Source organism: Lynx rufus, unplaced genomic scaffold, assembly GCF_022079265.1.
Source record: "Lynx rufus isolate CCGP_SWC_20201006 ecotype Redwood Valley unplaced genomic scaffold, mLynRuf1.p SCAF_10, whole genome shotgun sequence".
In the NCBI taxonomy this organism is placed as follows: Eukaryota; Metazoa; Chordata; class Mammalia; order Carnivora; family Felidae; genus Lynx; species Lynx rufus.
In genome coordinates this window covers 55,921,107-55,942,848 of record NW_025814824.1, presented here as the reverse complement: position 1 = coordinate 55,942,848, position 21,742 = coordinate 55,921,107, and the positions used below count along the sequence as shown (strand labels likewise).

The 21,742-nt window shown below is 39.1% G+C and overlaps 1 protein-coding gene across 6 annotated transcripts in view; it reads left to right on the top strand.

Moving 5' to 3' along the window:
• Positions 1-416: 416 nt before the first annotated feature.
• UBAP2 (ubiquitin associated protein 2) overlaps positions 417-21,742 on the top strand; it is a 78,538-nt gene continuing 57,212 nt past the window's right edge. For 4 of the 6 annotated variants that reach the window (XM_047065512.1, XM_047065502.1, XM_047065493.1 and 1 more), the window contains exons 1-5: positions 417-582; positions 6,850-6,927; positions 9,947-10,057; positions 15,894-16,047; positions 18,131-18,208. In XM_047065512.1, coding sequence (XP_046921468.1) covers positions 484-582; positions 6,850-6,927; positions 9,947-10,057; positions 15,894-16,047; positions 18,131-18,208 — 520 coding nt within the window. In that variant the 5' untranslated portion in view covers positions 417-483. Of the gene's footprint in view, positions 583-6,849; positions 6,928-9,946; positions 10,058-15,893; positions 16,048-16,843; positions 16,923-17,092; positions 17,170-18,130; positions 18,209-21,742 lie in introns of those variants that run through there. The other 2 variants (XM_047065520.1, XM_047065530.1) reach the window with 2 other exon arrangements.

Sequence of the window (21,742 nt, the reverse complement as noted above, 5' to 3'; positions counted from 1 at the left end):
AATTTTTTTTTTAATGTTTATTCATTTTTGAGAGACAGAGACAGAGCATGAGCAGGGGAGGGACAGAGAGAAGGAAACAGAATCCGAAGTAGGCTCCAGGCTCCCAGCTATCAGCACAGAGCTCTACATGGAACTTGAACTCAAGAACCATGAGATCATGACCTGAGCTGAAGTCGGACACTTAACCAACTAAGCCACCCAGACGCCCCATTTTTTAAATTTATTTTTCCCTAAACTTTGAGATTGCATTAGTTAGTAAAATTGGTCCACTTGTTGCTAGGAAAATGTAAAACCTTAATGGATTATTTGAGAATTTGTGTTTTAGAGAACTTTCATGTTTTGTCTCATGTTTCCTCCTTATCCCCGGATTTTTTTCTTGCCTCATACTGTAATTTGGAATGTCTGCTTACCATGCCTGCTTACCATGCCTGCTTTCTTGCAGATTTTCTATTTTGTACATACGTTATTTTGTATATACTGTATATGATGACTTCGGTGAGCAGTGACCGTACCCGAGGTTCTCGGGAAAAAACACAGATTTCAGGAACACAGGCATCACAACTACAGAAACAAGTAGTACAGGTAAGTTTTTGTGAAACTCTTGTTTGCTTTGTTTAGAGTTACGTTAAGTAGGAAGCACATATGTCTTTTGTAGGAAACCTTAGGATTTTGAATCTTGTTTTTATAAAGTAGATTTTACATAATGGGAAAGAGAAGCAGTGATTCATAGACACTGTCAACTACTTGATTCTGAACATTTTTCTGCTACTGTTAGCATCTAGCTATCTCCTTTTTCTTCTTTTTCTTTTCTTTTTTTTCTTGGTAAGATTTTATTTTTAAGTAATCTCTACACCCAACATGGGGCTCGAACTTAAAACCGTAAGATCAGGAGTCGCATACTCTACTGATTGAATTAGCCAGGTGCTCCTCCTTTTCTTTATTATTAATCTAGGTATGTGCTTGGAATATATTTGGAGAATCCAGAATGTATGGAGAAGTAATACTCTGAAGTAGAGAAATAAGTGAATTATAAGACACTTATAAAAAGCTGCCTTTACTTTCAAGCATTGTTAGCTGGAAAGAGTCCTTTAATATTATATGGCTTTTAGTTAATAAGGCCCATATGTATAAAATATTTAATTTCTATTTAATAGAAATAAATAGTTCTACCTTAGATTTATTTATATTATTAAAAATTTTTTGAATGTTTATTTTATTTTTGAGAAAGAAAGAGACAGACTGTGAGTGGGAGAGGGGCAGAGAGAGAGGGAGACACAGAATCCAAAGCAGGCTCAGGCTCTGAGCTGTCAGCAGAGAGCCTGACGCGGGGCTCAAACCATGAGATCTCGAACCATGAGATCATGACCTGAGCCGACGTCAGACACTTACCCTGACCGAGCCATCCAGACGCCCCTATATTATTATTTAAAAAAAATTTTTTTTAAGTGTTTATTTTTGAGAGTAGGAGAGAGCATGCAAGCAGGGGAGGAGCAGAGAGAGAGGAGACACAGGATCTGAAGGAGGCTCCAGGCTGTCAGCACAGAGCCAGACACGGGACCTGAACCCATAAACCATGAACTCATGATCTGAGTTGAAGTCAGACACTCAACCCACTGAGCCACCCAGGTGCCCCCAACCTTTAAAAAAATTTTTTTTTAAATGTTTATTTTTGAGAGCAAGCAAGGGAGGAGCAGAGAGAGGGAGACAAAGGATCTGAAGCAGGCTCCAGGCTCTGAGCTGTCAGCACAGAGCCTGTCCCCTATATTATTATTTTAAATGAAGTGAGACAATTTAAATAAAATGCTAACTACAGTACCTGGTACAAAATAGAGCATTTTATACATGTTATTGACTAGTTTTGCAAACCTTTTTCTAGAGACCCATCATAAATTTCAGATTGATACTTGACTATACTTTGATAGCTAATTACAGGTACTTTTTTAATAGTCATTCATACCCAAGTGCCCTATTGATATTAAGAGACACAGAAAGTAGGGGCGCCTGGGTGGCTCAGTCGGTTAAGTGTCTGACTTTGGCTCAGGTTATGATTTCTCTTACGGTTCGTGAGTTCGAACCCCGCGTCGGGCCCTGTGCTGACAGCTCAGAGTCTGGAGCCTGCTTCAGTTTCTGTGTCTCCCTCTCTCCCTGCCCACCCCCACCCCAACCCCCCCTCCAGCTCGTACTCTCATTGCCTCTCTCTCAAAAATAAATAAACATTGAGCCCTGGGTGTTGTATGGAAATCAATTTGACAATAAATTTCATATTAAAAAAAAAAAACCCTATGTCTTGCAAAGCTGAAAAAATTAATAAACATTAAAAAATATAAAAAAGAGAGACACAGAGCGTAGACTCTACTTAATTGTTGTTTTACATTTTTCAGTATAACTTTAGCCTTGTATTTTGCTTCTGTCAACAGACCTACATCTATACAGTGCTTACTTCTAAATATATTTACCCTGATACTTACTCACAAATAATCAAGAAAAACTACCTATTTTTGGAAAAATTTGGACTTTTTGGAATAGGCCCTCCCTTTATAGGTGAATGCTTAAGAAAATATTTTATCAACAGCCTCTTATCAAAGAAGGAATACAAGTTATAAGTAAGCATAGGTGCAACCCTGCTAATAATAAAAAAAAATAGATGAAAACAATATTTTTTTGTTTTTGTTTATTAAATCAGTCAAGATTAAAAATGTTATCTTTTAGGGATGCCTGGCTGGCTTAGTCGATGGAGCATGTGACTCTTGATCTTGGGGATGTAAGTTTGAGCCCCACATTGGGTATAGAGATTATTTAAAAAAAAAATCTTTTGGGACACCTGGGTGGCTCAGTCAGTTAAGCATCCAACTTTGACTCAGGTCATGATCTTGTGGTTTGTGAGTTTGAGCCACGCATCAGGGTTTCTGCTGTCTGTCAGTAAAGAGCCTGCTTCAGATCTTGTGTTTCTCTCTCTCTCTCTCTCTCTCTCTCTCTCAAAAATAAACAATTAAAAAAAATTTTTATGTGTATTTTTAAGGGAGAGAGAGCAAGAGTGTGAGCATGCCAGCAGGGGAGGGGCAGAGAGAGAGAGAGAGAGAGAGAGAGAGAGAGAGAGAATCCCAAGCAGGTTCCACACTGTCAATGCAGGGCCCGATGCAGGGCTTGAATCTATGAACTGTGAGATCATAACCTGAGCTGAAATCAAGAGTTGGGTGCTTAACTGGCGGAGCCACTCAGGTGCTCCAAAAATAAAATCTTAAGGGATGCCTGGATGGCTCAGTTGGTTGAGTGTCTGACTCTTGACTTTTGCTCGGGTTGTGATTTTAGGAACGTGGTATTGAGCCCTGCCTCAGGCTTCTTGCTGAGCATGGAGCCTGCTTGAGATTCTGTTTCCCTCTGCCCTTTTCTTCGCTTGTGCCCTTTCTCTCTCTTTCTCTCTCTTAAACTAAAAAGAAGAAAAACTTGATAAAAGTGTAATCTTTTAAAGGAGGGCCACATGAAATGTCAGGATTATAAATTGTTTTCATCTTAGACCCAAGTAACCTTCTTGGGCTGATATCCAGTGAATCAGTCTCCAGACTAGGGGAGGGGACTCTCTTCCTCTCAAGAGTTGTCATTAGTTTCTCCATGGGCCTTTTGGGGATGGCTCATTTTATGCAATGCGATGAAAAAACTGCATACTGAGCTGTAGGAAAGATTCTTAGGCCCTTAAATTCCTAATTTTCCTTTCTAAAAACTTGTGATGAGGGTTGGGAGGGGTGAGAAAAATAAAAAATAAAAATGTGTTTGAGAATTTCACAAAGCAGTGTGAATAAAATTGTGTTCATGTTCATTTATCCATTAATCCCATTCTCCCATTCTAGGAAGTATTTCCTAGGGAAGCAACCTAGGGTGGGGGAGAAAACTTTATTCTGTAAGATGTTTATTACTCAATTCTAAATGTCCAAAGGTAGAGGTGTTCTGAGATAACCTATCAAACTAGAGGGAGATAAGAGAGAAGACCATGAGTGGGCCTGCCACTTTACCAGTTAGATGAATTACTTCAGTCTCTTTGAATCTCACTTTAAAAAACAAACGAACAAAACAAAAAATATGCTTTGAGAGTTAGAGAAAAGTTGCAAGAGTAGTACACCTAATTCCTGAATATCCTGCATCCAGATCTCCTAGATGCTAACATTTTTACCATGTTTACTTTATCTTTTTCTCCTTCTTACAAAGGAGAAACTACACATGGCGTTTCCCCTGAACCTTTTCAGAGTAAGTTGTAGATTGTGGTATCTGAATACTTTTATTGTGTATTTTCTTTTTTAATGTGTATTTATTTTTGAGAGAGAGCTCATGAGATGGGGAGGGGCAGACAGAGAGATGGACAGAAGATAGAAGACAGAAGCAGGCTCTGCATGGACAGCAGCGAGCCCAATGTGGGGCTTGAACTCAAATCTTGAGATCATGACTTGAGCCGAAGTTGACTCCTCAACCGAGTGTATTTTTTTTAAAAACCTTAAAACAAAACAAAAAATAATCACAGGACTGCTTAATAAGAATCAAGAAATTGGGGTGCCTGAGTGGCTAGTTTGTAGAGCATCTGACACTTGATTTTTGGCTCATGTCATGATCCTAGAGTTGTGGGATCAAGCCCCATGTTGGGTTGAAAATATAGGATGTTGGCAGGGTATCTGAAGGAGATGGGAGGCTCCCAAAACAAAGCCAAGTTCTGTCTCCCAACAACAACATTTAGTACAGGTTAATACAGGCAGTCCCTATCATAAAGGTGACAGGACTTAGCCTGTTTGTTCTATGTGACAGTTACTACATGTTTTTTCCATATGACAGGCCTAATACAAGGCCACCCCAATATCCCTACAATCATATTTTACTTGATAGAGGTGGCCCTCAAGTGTAAATATGATAATATGGCAGCCAGTGCCAGCCTGAAGGATAGGTTGGTGCATCCATTGCTTCAGGGTACAGCCTTTGGGACCCTTGGGACCTAAATCAGCTGACAAGCCACATCTGGAAGTTGCAGAGATTCCCCAGTCGTCTTCTTTTTAGTTATACTGTATCTATATATTCTGTTCATTACCTGTTGTACAGCATATTTTCTCCCTTTGAGATATCATTTGCCCACCCCCCCCCCCCCCTTTTTTTTTTTTACAGTGAGTATATGCTCAGCAGTCACCATTAATACTTAGTCAGGAGCACCTGGGTGGCTCAGTCGGTTAAGCATCTGACTTCAGCTCAGGTCATGATTTTGCAGTTCATGAGTTTGAATCCCACAACAGGCTCTGTGCTTATATCTCAGAGCCTGGAGCCTGGTTCAGATTCTGTGACTCCCTCTCTCTGCCCCTCCTCCCCCCCCTCCCCCCCCCCCCCCCCGTCTCTCAAAAATGAATAAACATTAAGAACAATTAAAAAAATACTTATGTCAATGTCTGTAGTCATTTTGGTTGTCTAAGGACAATACTGTTGATTCCTGAGGAAAGGTTCATGGGAATAATATTCCCTTGTGATTAGGTGCTGGTAACAATTTATGCCCTTCACACTTGAGTATAAAATGAGTTTTTTTTTTTTTCTTTTTGAAGTTTATTTATTTTGAGAGGGTGAGTGAGCCAGGGGAGGGCATGGAAAGAGGGAGAATCCCAAGCAGGCTCCTCACTGCCAGTGCCAAGCCCCATGTGGGACTTGAACTCACTGTGAGATCATGACCTGAACAGAAATCAAGAGTTATGTGCTTAACTGACTGAGCCACCCAGGCACCCCTAAATTTTTACTTAAAATATTTTCCCCTTTCACCTTCTAGTTCTCTTGAAACATTAACTGTTAAACGGTTATTATTATGTTTCTTCTTTGTGTATAGTCTTCATTTTTATTTCTGAGTTAGAAAAACTTAGGTGTTGTTTTATGTATTGTATCATTTTCTTTGTGCTCTGTGCCTTTTAGTTTTGAAACAAGATAGCAATTGTGCTTTGTTCTCTAGGTTTTTTTGTGTGTGTGTTTTCATCGGTTTTGCTCCTTATTCTATTTTTCTTTTTCTCTTTTCTCTGTATTTATTATTTAGAGAGAGTGAGAGTGGAGTAGGAGCAGAGAGGGAGGGAGAGAGAATCCCAAGCAGGCTTCAGACTCCCAGTACAGAGCCTGACTCAAGGCTTGATCCCATGAACTGGGAGATCATGACCTGAGCTGAAATCAAGAGTCAGATGCTCAACCAACTGAGCCACTCAGGCGCTGTTCTTCCCCTGCCCCCCGCCACGTAGGCTTCCCACCCAGCATGGAGCCCAACGTGGGTCTTGAACTCATGACCCTGAGATCAAGATCTGAGATGTAATCAAGAGTCAGATACTTAACTGACTGAGCCACACAGGCATTTCCCCCGTCCCCCTTGCACATAATTTTTATTTAGATAAATATAGCCCTTCTCTTCAGTACTGACCAAGATACCTTTTAAGAGTTGACAGCAGAGTTTCTTTTTCTTTTTTGACAGCCAGGCTGGTTCTAAGCCTGTGTCTAGCAGTTGCCGTGGCTTCTTGTTCTTCCAGTTTTCTCTAGTACTTGTCACTCCCTTTCCTCAAGGGAAAGAAAATTTAAATGAGTCACGTGGCCAGTTGAGATGAATAATAACTTTATCATTTGGCCAAAGGAATGGGACCTTTATGCCATTTAATTTGATGCTAATTTGGCTTATGGAAACAGATTGTATACATTTTAGAGCTCTAAATTCAGAGTCCGTTGTTTTTTTTTTTAGTTAATCAGTATTTGTTACATAGTGCTGTAGTGCTTGAGAGCTTTTTTTCTTTTTGCAGCATATTTTGGCATCTAACTTCTATTTTGTGTGCTCAACTCTTTAAAAGTTGTGTGTGTGCTTTTCAGGCAACAGCTGAACAGATGCGTCTCGCTCAAGTGATCTTCGATAAAAATGATTCAGAGTTTGAAGCGAAAGTTAAACAGGTATGTTTTGGCAAATTATACTGTTATTTTGGCAGTAGAGTCTTCATAGTTGCTAGTGTTGTCAACGATGAGGTAGACATTTGTGAAAAGGCACATTGACATTGTCTATACCTGTGAAGGTACATTTAGTATTTGGCAGGTTTTCAGAAAATTTTGTTTAATGTTAAGAAGAACTGAATTGCCTCTTTCAACATGGTTGTGCTTCCAAACATAGGCTGGAAAAATATAACATTAAATTTTAGGGTGATGTTTTCACTTAGAACTTTGAGAGGCCATTTTGGGAATAAAATCTTAATCTCAAAATCTTCTTTCCTGTTAAGACTTCTTTTTCTTTCAAGATTCTAGAATCAAGCTGTAACACTTCTCTTGTTCCATCCCTTGGTAGAGGTCTACCAGTAATTGTTTCTTGGAGTGAATGTCCCATAGTAACTTGTTACTGAAAGTTAGATGGAAAAAGAAAGAAGTCTCAGTTCTTTTTGCAGCCACGGTAAAGAATTACAGAAGAGCAAACAAAACAAAAAAAACAAAACAAAATTTTAGTAAAGTATACTCCAATGGAGGAACAGACCAGTCAAGAGAGACGTTGGCCTTGGAAACTCAGGGTGTGGACTTAACATCAATTTTTTTCTTTTTGGCAAATCCTAAGGTTGCAACATTTGAGTGACAGACTTGGATTATATAATAATTATCCAACTATGCAGGTCCTTTCCCAAGATGTATTTGAAGCCTGCACCTGTAGGAAACCATGACATTATTTGTATTCTAGAGACATAGGTCAGATAAGGACAAACATCTGCTTTCTACACAAGTGCAACAAGCACAACAGACTTGAATCTTCCTCTGCTGGGATGTTTAACCACAAACCCACTGCTAGATAGGTGGAATGGGGTGGTCCCCTGACTCTTCTCAGTTAGAGTTCTCCATCTGGACATCTAAGGTCGCTCATGCGTACCTTCCTGCCTAACAAACTATTTTGCCCTTTACTATGTAAACGCTTTGCTTTTACTTATAGTTGCTGTTGTTAGACTGTTGGTAATATTTTTAGAAGGCCACAAAAAATTTATTAAAAATTATAGAACTCTTTTTCTGGAAGGAGATTTATGTACAGTTTGAGACGTACTACTCCATATTATATTGCATTTTATATGAATAGCATAGTAGATACATAAAAAAAGAGCACTGGTCCAGGAGTTCAGAGTTAAAGTTTAAATTTCAGTCTGTTACTAATTCAATCACTGGGGGTAATTTTGATACTTAATATTCATCTTAACACAGGCATATTGCAGGTATTGTGTTAATACAGATCACTGATGGGGCGCCTCGGTCTCTTAGTTGGTTAAGTATCCAACTATGGCTCAGCTCATGATCTCACAGTTCATGGGTTCGAGTCCCGCATCTGGATCTCTGCTGTCAGCACAGAGCCCACTTCAGATGATGTGTACCCATCTCTCTCTCTGCTCTTCCCTTCCCATGTGCCTGCTTTCTTTCTCTATTTCCCAGAAATAAGTAAACATTAAAAACAACAAAACAGATCATTGATTAAAACTGACACTAGTAGATATCCAAAGACCAAAGCACTGGAAAGCTGTAAAGTGCGTAGTACTTTAGCTGTGTAAAGCAGAGAGGAAATCAGAGAGAGAGGGTATAGTGCAAAGATACTTCTTTGCACATAAATACTCTATAGTGTATTTATGAGATCAAGATACCTAGATTCCAGGTAGGCTTTGCTATCAATTAGTTTTTTGACCCTAGAGAAAGCACTTCAGATGTTGGGGTCATACCATTTTGAACAGGTAGTACACACTAAAACAGTTACATGTATGTAAAACACAACAGATATGTAAATCATACATTTCAGTTGTAATTAAGAAACCTGTCTTGTGCCTAATCTGTGATTATACTTGGTGATGAAAATGTTAACTAGCTTAATTTGCCTTGTTACAGAGAATGTATCAGGGGATTTCTTTGATTACTTCAAACATAGTGCCCTGTTGAAGCTGCTTGTGAAAGTACTGTGTCTAGAAGTGAGTTGGTCATAGCTATAGAATTTCATTTGTGAGAACTTTAGGTATTGCAACTTAGTATGTATGTGGAGTGTTCTAATCCAAGGGGTGATAGACCACATAGGGAATGTTTTCTCTGTATAAAATAGTTGGACTGGATGTTCTGTTAATGTAGCCACATACAGCTGGTCTTTGGGAAATGTATAGTCCACTTACTGTTTGGTTCAGAATTTTGCAAATCCCAGGCCATTGAACTAAGAGAGTAGTCAGCTGACTCTGAATATGCTGAGAATGTTGGTATATATGTATGTGTACGCTGCTGATTAATAATCTGATACTTGGTCAGTTTGAAGGAGGGTTAGTTAGTAGTTTGGCTCTTCTGTACTTATAAAAAGACAATGAATGGCTACAAAAAGCAGGTAAACCTATCCTTGGATTATAAGCTCAGAGTTTAGAAGGAGGGCATCTTCATGTGGATGGACTGTGTAGTTTTTATTTTTATATAGAAGAATCTTTTTTAAATTTATTTTATTTAAAACTTTAATGTTTATTTTTGAGAGCGGAGAGACAGAGCGTGAGCAGGGGAGGGGCAGAGAGAGGGAGAAACAGAATCTGAAGTAGGCTCTAGGCTCTGAGCTTTCAGCACAGAGCCTGACTTGGGGCTCGAACTCAATTGTCAGATCATGACGTGAACTGAAGTAGGATGCTTAACTGACTGAGCCACCCAGGCTCCCCAGAATCTTTTTTTTTTTTTTAATGTTTATTTGTTTATAATAGAGCTCACGTGCACACAGTGAAGGGGCCGAAAGAGAGGGTGAGAGATTACCAAGCAGGGTCCACCCTGTCAGCACAGAGCCTGACAAGGGTCTTGAACCCATGAACCATGAGATTATGAACTGACCTGAAACCAAGACACTTAACTGACTAAGCCACCCAAGTGCCCCTAGAAGAATCTTAAAATTAATATTAAGTGCCATTTTGGGGTCCCTTTAACTATTTCCTTATAATTTTGATAGCTTATGGAAGTGACGGGGAAAAATCAGGATGAGTGCATAGTGGCTCTACATGACTGTAATGGAGATGTGAACAAAGCTATCAATATATTGCTGGAAGGGAATTCAGACACGGTAAGTATTACTAATTATTATTAATTGTTTTGCAGTGCCAAGATTTGTCTCTAATTCCATATTGCATTTTGAACTTCACCTTTTTGGGGGTGGGGGTGGAGAGGGTTATGGGTTCCATTCCATATTTGTTTTAAGACCAGAAAGAACACTAACCTGAAATGACTGTTTTTGTTATATATGGTTTCTTCATGAAGTTGTAGAATCTGAAGACTCGAAAGAGAACTTGGTCATCTACTCCAGCCTTACACAGTTTCCAAATTCTCTGGGCCTGTGGACATTTTCACCACCTGAAAAACTTCTCTTGGCTTCACTGCTCATGTTTCTTCATCTCAGTCGTCACCTCTTACTACTTCTTATATCTCTAGACTAACAGAAAACCAGGATTTGCTGGTATATCTATTTGCTTATGTGTGAATATTCTACAGACAAATTTTGACAGATAGATAAAATAAGGAAAAAACAAAGTGTGGTTTTTTTTGTTGTTGTGTTTTTTTTTTTGTTGTTGTTTAGTAAAGTTTGAGGATGTGTAAGCACACTAAAGCTCATCCCTTTTATTTTAGGAAGGATATAACTAAAGCCACAGTAGGCAGTTGTTAGCCCTAATCTTTTGATTTCTACATGGAGATTGCACAATATTTCATTTGTATTTGGAATTGAAACCATTTCAGAGCAGATTAAAACAAGTAATGATGCACCTTAAAAGGGGTATAAAAATGAATGCAACCAGAAATGCCTTCCTTGTCTGTTCAAGTTTAGTCAGGTTCTCATTTTTAAGGATAGGCTATATAAAAATGAACTGTTTGAAAGTAAAACATGTTATCTTTAATATAAAATAAGCAGAATGAGTTTTTTGTAATTATAAAAATCAGATAATTGGGAAAATATTTCACTATTTGAGTATAGCAATATCTGTGAGTAAAATTCCATTCAAGATAACACTAGTCAACGTGATGAGCTAGCAAATATGTCAGTTTGTTGGGAAAATACATCATGTTAAGTGATGAAATAAAATTTTGAATAGTTTTTGTTTGCTGACACTTAGGCCTATGTTTTGTAGGGAGTGTGTTTACCACATTGCTAATGGTTGCAGTGTAGAATGGCTCTCTGTTAATTTCCTTTCCTCTTTTTTTTTTTTAATGTTTATTTTGAGAGACCACGTGAGTGGGGCAAGGGGGGGAGAGAGAGAGAGAGAGAGAGAGAGAGAGAGAGAGAGAGAGAGAGAGAGAGGGAGGGAGGGAGGGAGGGATAGAGATAGAGAGAGATTGAGAATGAGAATCCCAAGTAGGCTCCCATCTGTCAGCACAGAGCCCAGCGCAGGACTCAGTCCTATGAACCGTGAGATAAAGACCTGGGCTGAAATGTAGATTGAGATGCTCAACCATCTGAGCCATGCCAGTGCCCCATCTCTATTATTTTCAAAATGAGCTGAAGGGCTAAACTGTCCTCCTATTTACATATTTAAAAAATTACTCTGAATAAAGGTAATATTTCCAAATTGTTAATTGGAGGGCCTGTTTTCTTTTTTACAGTACAGGTAGGCCAGGAGACTACTTTGTGTTGCTTTTCCGTTAGCTCCAGCAGACTTTATTCCTTTTCTGTGGTAGTTGGGTGAATTTTTAAATCTTAAATGAAATGTCCAGTTCTCTGTTTTAGTTAGTTTTACTTCCTCTGCTCATTTGGCACTGAACCCAAAGGAGTTAGTACTGGGGTGAATGATAAAGAATATATCTTTGGTTATCTTGAACCTGAAAATCATGAAGTGGGGTCAGATCTGGTTTGATTTCTTCACATATCAGAAAATAGAAAAATTAGGGCCTGAATACAGACACAAAAGGTCTATGCTTGTTGAGAGATGAGAAGGCTGTTGAGAGAAGAGGCAGAGGGAAAGTCCTTTTGAAACCCTGGTTTGTTTAGGATCATGCTGTGGTACATCTTTTCTTTAGTAGTAGAACCTACCTACCTGGTTGCTGTCTGCAGCAGCCATGGCTAACCAGCTGTAAGGAATATCTTCCCCTGACTGGGGTAGAATTTATTGGACTGGGGTGCTAGACAGTGTAAACACTGTAGGGTTGGTAGGAGCAAGAACATTTAAAATAAACCACTAAAGGCCGCCTGGGTGGCTCAGTCGGTTAAGTTTCTGACTTTGGCTCATGTCATGATCTCGTGGTTCATGAGCCCCGCCTCGGGCTCTGTGCTGACAGCTGGAGCCTGGAACTTGCTTCAGATTCTGTGTCTCCCTCTCTCTCCTGCTTGTGCTCTCTCTCTTTCTCTCAAAAATGAATAAACATTGGGGCGCCTGGGTGGCGCAGTCGGTTAAGCGTCCGACTTCAGCCAGGTCACGATCTCGCGGTCCGTGAGTTCGAGCCCCGTGTCGGGCTCTGGGCTGATGGCTCGGAGCCTGGAGCCTGTTTCCAATTCTGTGTCTCCCTCTCTCTCTGCTCCTCCCCCGTTCATGCTCTGTCTCTCTCTGTCCCAAAAATAAATAAACGTTGAAAAAAAAAATTAAAAAAAAAATGAATAAACATTAAAAATTTTTTTAAATCATGAATGCAAACAAATCTATTTGTCCTATTGGCTAACCTTATTTTGGGCCAGGATCTTCTGAATCCAAATTTTTTCTCTGAAAAAAATGTTAAGTGGAAATGTCCATGCTTTTCTTAAGGAAGAGTGTCTTTCTCACGGAAGAGTAGCTGTTGCAAAAGAAAACATTAAACATGATCATAAGTACTAAACCTTTCGTTTCATTATAATGCTATTTTGAGTGACAGAATATTTTTGAAATAATCAGTCTTTTGCATTAATGTATTTTTCTTTTCCACGTAATTTGTTTGTTGTGTAGTTCCTGGCAAATAGGAGGTGGGAGAGTGAATTTTAATTAGCTGGCCTGGGAAGTTGCTTTTCTGATTTGTAAATGTGTCTGGGAGGACCATCCCTCTTAGAGTTTCTTCAGACCTATTCTACAAGTAGTGGCAAAATACAGATAACAAAGGTTGTCAGAAGTTCTGTTGAAATCTTTTATAATCATTTGGTTCGTGTTGAAAGCTTGTGTGCATGCTCATGGACTGTTGTGTCAAATGAGAGATATTCTTTTTAGCATTTACGGTGGTGTTAGGTCAGTTGCCCCTTAAGTTTGCTTTCCTTACTTTGCCTCACAAATAAGTTCTTGTCAGTCCCTGTAGAGTTCACAATCCAAGACTTGCTTATGGGTATCCTTTGCTGAATGAAATGGGCTCAGATGTTTTTCTCAAATGTTTTATATGCCCCTTTATAATGATTGAATACCTTTAGGTCTGGCCATGTAAAGACATTATAAATTGTATACATATGCAACTTGTGCTGACTCTACTGTGTATGATTTTCTAGGACCTCTGTAATTTACTTTTTCTCTTGTTAACCTAAGAGGACAGGATTCTACCATATATATATATATATATATATATATATATATATATATATATATATAAAAGTATCTTGTTTATTCATATTAGCAAACATAATAAATTGAGTTTGTACAATGCAGAATTATTTTCTGGAATAAATAAGCTTTATTGTTTACTTAAAAAAGCAATGCAGAATAAGAAATTAAATCAGATTAATGCCCTCATTTAAATAACTGTTCCTAACTTTCTTCAGTATATGCATGGGCTTCCATTTGAACAAAAAATGTAATCCTATTTTATACAGTTTGTTGGATAGCTGGCTACACTTGTGTCATGGATCTCTTTCTGTGTACACCTGGATAACTCTTTAAGTGGCTACATTAAGTGGCTACTCTTTAAGTGGCTTCCCTTTATAGATGTTCTAGGGTAGATAGTCTCTTAAGCTAGATATTTGTGCCCCCCCCCGTCCCGCCATTTTGTACTGTTGCATATAAATGTTTGCACAATTAAAAAATTATTTCCCGTGAATAAAGGCCTGGAACTAAATTTGCTGGGTCAAAAGCTGTGAACTAATTAAAGTTTGAGTATTATTCCCAGATAGACTTGCAGGAAGGTTAAAATAGCTGCATACTCATCAGAAGCGAATATACCTGATTATTATGCTGAAATTGTTGTTGATTTTTAAAAATATTTATCAAAGCTTAAATGCAGAAAATTACTTGTTTTAATATGTATTTTTTCCATATCCGGTGATTTTATATTTAAGTATACATAGGTTCAGCAGAGGTTTCTAGATGTTAGAAAAATTTCTTCTAAAAAAAAAGGTTTTAATTCTGGCCTCCACCATTTTGGAAATAATTCACCTCTATGTTTCTTTAATTTTAGTTGATTAATTTCTAGTGCTTTTGTTTATTTGGATATACATTGTTAGTAATTTCCTTTTATTGCTAAGTTTTTTTTAAGCTTAATAAAGGTATGCTCTTATTTTGGGATTGAATCACTTCAAATCTCTTGAGAATGAGTTAAATAATGACAAAGTAAATAGAAACAAATGGGCCAGTTTTGGGATTTCTCAGTAAAATACCTTTATTGATATCCTAATACTCACTTTCACAAGAACATAGCGTTCTTTTCTCAGTGATTTACATATATATGATTGATTTGATTTCTGTACTATTATTTTTTATTATTTAAAAAAATTTTTTTAACGTTTATTTATTTTTGAGACAGAGACAGAGCATGAACGGGGGAGGGTCAGAGAGAGAGGGAGACACAGAATCTGAAACAGGCTCCGGGCTCTGAGCTGTCAGAACAGAGCCCGACGCGGGGCTGGAACTCACAGACTGTGAGATCATGACCCGACCTGAAGTCGGACGCTCAACCGACTAAGCCACCCAGGGGCCCCTGATTTCTGTACTATTAGAGGAGAGGCAGAGAAGGGAGGTTATATAAATAATTTGACTTCTCATTAGAACAGGTCTTTGAAGTTGAACTTTTGGGTAGTTTACTTTTTTTTTAATGTTTAATTATTTTTGAGAGAGTGCACATGCGCACACAGTTGCAAGTGGGGGAGGGGCAGAAAGACAGACTGGCTCTGAAGCAGGCTCGGGCTCCACACTATCTTTGGGTACTTTGAAAAAAAAAAAAAATTTTTTTTTTTTTTTTTTTTGGCCTACCATTAAATTTTTTTAGATGGTCATTTTGGTTAACTGAATAGAGCAAGTTGTTTTTCTGAGATTTTATCGAGTATTTAAAAGTAATTTTAGGGGCGCCTGGGTGGCGCAGTCGGTTAAGCGTCCGACTTCAGCCAGGTCACGATCTCGCGGTCCGTGAGTTCGAGCCCCGCGTCGGGCTCTGGGCTGATGGCTCAGAGCCTGGAGCCTGTTTCCGATTCTGTGTCTCCCTCTCTCTCTGCCCCTCCCCCGTTCATGCTCTCTCTCTGTCCCAAAAATAAATAAATGTTGAAAAAAAAAAATTAAAAAAAAAAAGTAATTTTGTATTCTTTGAGCAAATCTATTTATTAATAGGTTTAAGGCTTACTGATAAAGGTGAGGATGGCATTGTGTGGGAAATTGGGGAAACATCAGTTACTTTAGTCTTAAATCACAGGTAAAAGCCTTAAGGCACAGGAAAAGGCTCTGTGGGGGGACAACACACAGTATGTTAATTCAGCTAGTTGCTGTCATATATAGCATAAATATATATATGTATATGTATGTGTGTGTGTGTGTGTGTGTGTATATATATATATATATATATATATATATATGCATGCTGTATATAGCAATAGGAGCCTAGCAAGAGGTTTGTTGTCTTTATCATCAGAGGATAAGATTTAAAATGTTAGGCAAGTGAGTTGCAAGGCATGGGTAATTAGGCCTGAAAAATACATGTGCATACCCTTAATGAGTGTATACACTTTGAACGACAACTCTGACCATTCTTATCTTTGGTAGACTTCATGGGAGACTGTAGGGGGGAAGAAGAAGAATTTTGGAAAAGAAAGTTCAGAGAACAAAGAGAATAGAGAGAAGAGAAATGAGAGAGAAATAAATCGTGGACGTGGAAATAACAACCGGAAAGGAAGAGGTGGCAATCGTGGGAGAGAGTGTAAGTACATTTCTTCTCAGTTTTTCATTATGAAAATTTTTATGCACACCGTAAAGCTGAAAGTGATCCAGTGAATGCCCATAAATCTAGTTCCTCAATGCAGTGTTTATTATTATAGTTAACAATGAGCTACAACTAAGTAGTTCATTAGAATTTTAACTGATGCAATTCCATGTTAGCCCTTAACCTGAGCTGTAGGTAATTGTGTTGTCTCTTAAGACTGCTTTCTGTTATGTATCAATTGAACCCTTAAATTTTTTTTTTTTTTTAATTTTTTTTTTTCAACGTTTATTAATTTTTGGGACAGAGAGAGACAGAGCATGAATGGGGGAGGGGCAGAGAGAGAGGGAGACACAGTATCGGAAACAGGCTCCAGGCTCTGAGCCATCAGCCCAGAGCCTGACGCGGGGCTCGAACTCACGGACCGCGAGATCGTGACCTGGCTGAATTCGGACGCTCAACCGACTGTGCCACCCAGGCGCCCCCAATTTTTTTTTTTTTTTTAATGTTTATTTAAGAGAGAGAGAAAATCCCAAGCCGGCTCAGTGCAGAGCCTGACTTGGGGCTCAAACTCAGAAAATGTGAGATCATGACCTGAGCTGAAATCAAGAGTCGGGCACTTAACCAACTGAACCACCCAGGCGCCCCAGGTGTACCTTCTAATTTTAAACTAGGTTTTTCATTCCCTGATAAACTAGGTTTATTCTTCCCACTTAACACATACTCATATAAGCAAGGGTTTGATAAAAAGTTTGTCAAATAGGAAAGATTTTCACTGTTCTTTCATTTGATCCAGAGTTTGTAATTATTTACCCATAACAACACTACCTGCTGTGCAGCCATACCAAAATAGATGAATTTTGAGTGAATAAAAGGTAAATATTTAATATTATCATCTTAGAGACGTTTGCTAGTTTATTTACTCCACAGATGTTTACCTACAATGTGGCAGGTACTCTAATAGGCATAGGGCAATGAATAAAACAAATTTTTGCTCTCCTAAAACTTGTAATGTAGGTGGAGTGAGAAGTAACATGTTTTGCAGGAATATTGCATTTTAATGATGTTATATGTGGAAATTATGGGGAAGAACAAAGGCATCAAGATCAGGATTTGAGGGAGGTATTTGGCAAATTTACTTATTTTATTTTTTTTAAGTTTATTTATTTAGAGAGAAAGAGAAAATGAGCAGGGGAGGGACAGAGAGAATTCCAAGTGGGATCTGTGGTGAAGCACAAATGTGAGGCTCTCGAACCCATGAACTGTGAGATCATGACCTGAGCCAGACCACCTAGGTGCCTCAGGGAGTTGTTTGGCAAATTTAAATGGAGTAGCCAAAAAAGGCACTCGGGACAACACCAATGACTCATGGGAAAAGAGATGAGAGAAAGCTGGGCCAGTACTGCTCATGAAATTTCTGTATTCTATACAGTCATTAATGCCAATAAAGGGATGAGGAGAAGACAAGACCGTGTTGACATATTCTGGATAGCATCCTAAGAAAACCGGTCTGCAACGTAATTTTTCTAGCAACTCAGTATTTCTTTGGTATTGCTGTTTCACTATTCTGTGACTTTGTAGGCTTTGAACATGAACAGTGGGCCAATGTTGGTGTGTTATGTAGCTGGATAAGCATTTTTTTGAAGCAAACTTGCTTTAGGGTAGGGCCAAGTTCAACTAGAACAAAGAAAAAGTGGTACATCATTTTAATTTCCCAACAGAATTTTCAGTTATTAATTTAACAAGATGTGTTGTCATCAGTCTTTAAAAATCTATTTTAAATGTTTAATTTGAGAGAGAGCATGAATGGGGAAGGGGTAGAGAGAGAGGGAGAGCGAGAATCCCAAGCACACAGAGTCTGACGTGAGGATCTTATGAACCTTGAGATCATGACCTGAGCCAAAAGCAAGAATCGGGCGCTTAACTGAGCCACCCAGGTGCCCCACTGTCTTCAGTTTTTGATCCACTTTTATTTGGTTTTGTTTTTTCCTGTTTTCTGATCCATTTGGTGAAACTCTTTTGTCCTTGCCTTTGATAATTCATACGTACGATTATATACAAGAGGTGCTCTTTTCTTCCATAGTTAGAGGCGAAGAGAATGGAATTGATTGCAGTCAAGGGGACAAGCATTCAGACCGTGGCAAGCGAACCCGTGGCAGAGGTAAGACAGAATAACAGGGAAGGAGATGGTTGTGTTCGGAAGAAGGATCAAGCTATTGGTATACTTACTTCTCCACTAAGGCATGGCAGTGTACTCTGAAAGAATGGTTGATCTTGTGTAGTTTTTTGATTTGTTTACTGATGGCTATGAATGAATTGTTTGAATTCATGTAATTTTGAGGAAATTTTGTGGTTGTTTTCAAATAAGCCAAGAAAGCCCTTTAAATGAATAATATAAAACTTGAAGTTCTGATCAAAAAGTGACTAAATTCTTCTATGTTGGACTTTAACAGATGTGTTTTACTCATATGATACTGGTTTTATTTAATTTTTTTTTTCAGTTTATTTATATTGAGAGAGTGAGCGAGCTCAAGAGAGAGAGAAGGGGAGGGGCAGAGAAAGGATCCCAAGCAGGCTCCCTGCTGCCAGTGGAGAGCCTGACAGGCTCTGTCTTGACGTGGGGCCCAGTCTCATGAACTGTGAGATCATAACCTGAGCTGAAATCAAGAGTCAGGTTCTCAATCGACTGAGTCACTCAGGCACCCTATGTTAGTGATCATTTCTCAACATTCATTAATCTGGCATGTCATTAAGCCACTTTAATAACGTAATTTCATATTCTTTAGAGATGTGACTGAATTTTCCCAGGGTTCTAAAATCAAGATACACAGTGTAATATGCCGATGTTACTTTGGTTCAGTGGATGACCTCCCAGAATTGACATTTTGCTTGATCCATTTTTTTAATTGTGTTTTATTTTTTTAATGCTTATTTTTGAGAGAGAAAGCATGAGTGAGGGAGGAGCAGAGAGGGAAACACAGAATCCAAAGCAGGCTCCAAGGCTCTGAACTGTCATTGCAGAGCCTGACACGAGGCTCTAACTCAAGGACTGTGAGACCTGAGCTGAAATCGACTGAGCCACCCAGGTGCCCCTATTCTTTTTCTTCTTTTCTTTTATGTTTGTTTGTTTTTGAGAGAGAGAGCGCGAGCGAGTGCGGGGGAGGGGCAGAGAGAGAGGGAGACAGAGAATCTTAAGCAGGATCTGGGTTCTGAGCTGTCATCACAGAGCCCCATATGGGGCTCTAACCCATGAACCATGAGATCATGGCTTGAGCTGAAGTCAAATGCTTAACCAACTAAGCCACCCAGGTACCTCTTGTTTTTCTTTAAGCTTTTATTTTTACATAATCTCTACACCCAACATGGATCTCAAACTCTCAACTCCTAGTCAAGAGTTACAGGTCTGCCACCTGGCCAGATGCCACTGTTTGATACATTGTTACATGCAGTTGTGACTGTTCTCCATATAAACACTGCGTATTGACAGAATTTTTGATCATTAGTGTTATTAAGCACAAAAATAATGTAGACACTATATATCCTACCACCAACTACCTTGGCTGTTCATTGAACTGTCACTCACTAAAATGCTATATAGGCCAAAGGTAAATGATATCCAGAGATCAGAGAAGGACAAAACTGTGTACTGATTTGCCAGGCACAGTCAAAGTAAGATTGGAATTATCTAACAGATTTTAATTATAATTCCCTTTTCTAGCCTTTTAAAATTATGATCAATTTCAGAAGTACCTGGCTGGCTCAGTTGGTGGAGTGCGTGACTCTTGATCTCAAGATTGTCAGTTTGAGCCCCGTGTTGGGTATAGAGATTACTTAAAAATAAAATCTTAATAAAATAAAACAAAATTATGATCAATTTCAAACTTAGACAAAAGTGGAGAGAGTAATTAACCATATGTATACTCCCTCTTAGTCAACAATAACTAAAGATTTTTGTCCATATTGGCTTTATATGTCTCTTTCCTACCTTGTCTGCAGAAATTTTTAAGTCATAGTAAACTTTTGGTATCATCTAATAGTCTGATTTTTTACAAAATTTTATGATTATTTAAAAAATTTTGGGGCGCCTGGGTGGCTCAGTTGGTTAAGCATCTGACTTTGGCTGAGGTCATGATCTCGCAGTTTGTGAGTTCGAGCCCCACGTCAGACTCTGTGCTGACAGCTTGCTCAGAGCCTGGAGCCTGCTCCGGATTCTGTCTGCCTTTCTCTCTGCCCCTGCCCTGCTCACACTCTGTCTCTGTCTCTCTCAAAAATAAATAAACATTAAAAAAAATTTTTTTAAATGTCTTTTCACAGTTGATTTCTTTGAGGCAGGATTGAAACAAGGTTTATACATTGCATGTTCTTTTTAATCTAGAATATTTTTCTTCCTAACATCTCTGTACCACCTCTTTTTTCTCTTTACCATTGATTTGCTATCAGAACTCTGTCATTTGTCCTTTTAGGATGTCATGTTTCACATCATACAGAAAGAATGCTAAGCAAGCACTGGGCTGTCAGCGAAGAGCCCAGTGTAGGGCTTGATCTCACAAATCATGAGGTCATGACCTGAGGTGAAACTGAGAGTTGGACTCTTAACCGACTGAGCCACCCAGATGCTCCTATTAAAAGGAGCATTAATAAACATTAAAATTTATTTTTGAGAGAGGGCATGAACATAAATGCACAAGAAAATCAGTGGGGGAGAGTCAGAGAGAGTAAGAGAGGGAATATTCCAAGCTAGCTCTGTGCTGACAGCTCAAGAGCCCCATGCAGGGCTTGATTCCATGAACTGTGAGATCATGACCTGAGCTGAAATCAAGAGTCGATTGCCCAATCGACTGAGCTACCCAGGCAACCCTATTTAATTTTTTTTATTAGAGAGAGCGCGCGCGAACTGGGTAGAGGGGCAGAGGGAAAGAGAGAGAGAATCTTAAGCAGTCTCCATGCTCATTGCGGAGCCTGATCTGGTGCTTGGTCCTATGACCCTGGGATCATGACCTGAGCCAAAATCAAGAGTGAGTTACCTAAGCTCTCTGAAAGATTTTATTTTGTAAGTAATCTCTCTATGCATTTGGGAATTCAAAATGGAGTTTGAATTCACAGCCCAGAGATCAAGAACCACACGCTCTATGGACTGAGCCAGCTAGGCGCCCCAGTACCTAATCCTTTTTAAGAAAGGATGTAAAGGGGCACCTGGGTGGCTCAGTTGGTTGAGCATCCGACTTCAGCTCCGGTCATGATCTCGCAGTCTGTGAATTCAAGCCCCGCGTCAGTCCCTGTGCTGACAGCTCGGAGCCTGGAGCCTGCTTCAGATTCTGTGTCTCCCTCTCTCTCTGCCCCGCCCCTGCTCATGCTCTGTCTCTCTCACTTTCAAAAATGAATAAATGTTGGGGCGCCTGGGTGGCGCAGTCGGTTAAGCGTCCGACTTCAGCCAGGTCACGATCTCGCAGTCCGTGAGTTCGAGCCCCGCGTCAGGCTCTGGGCTGATGGCTCAGAGCCTGGAGCCTGTTTCCGATTCTGTGTCTCCCTCTCTCTCTGCCCCTCCCCCGTTCATGCTCTGTCTCTCTCTGTCCCAAAAATAAATAAAACGTTGGAAAAAAAAAAATTAAAAAAAAAATGAATAAATGTTAAAAAAAATCTTTAAAAAAAAAAAAGGATGTAAAGTGGGAGTAAGGGATTCAGATTGACCTTCTAT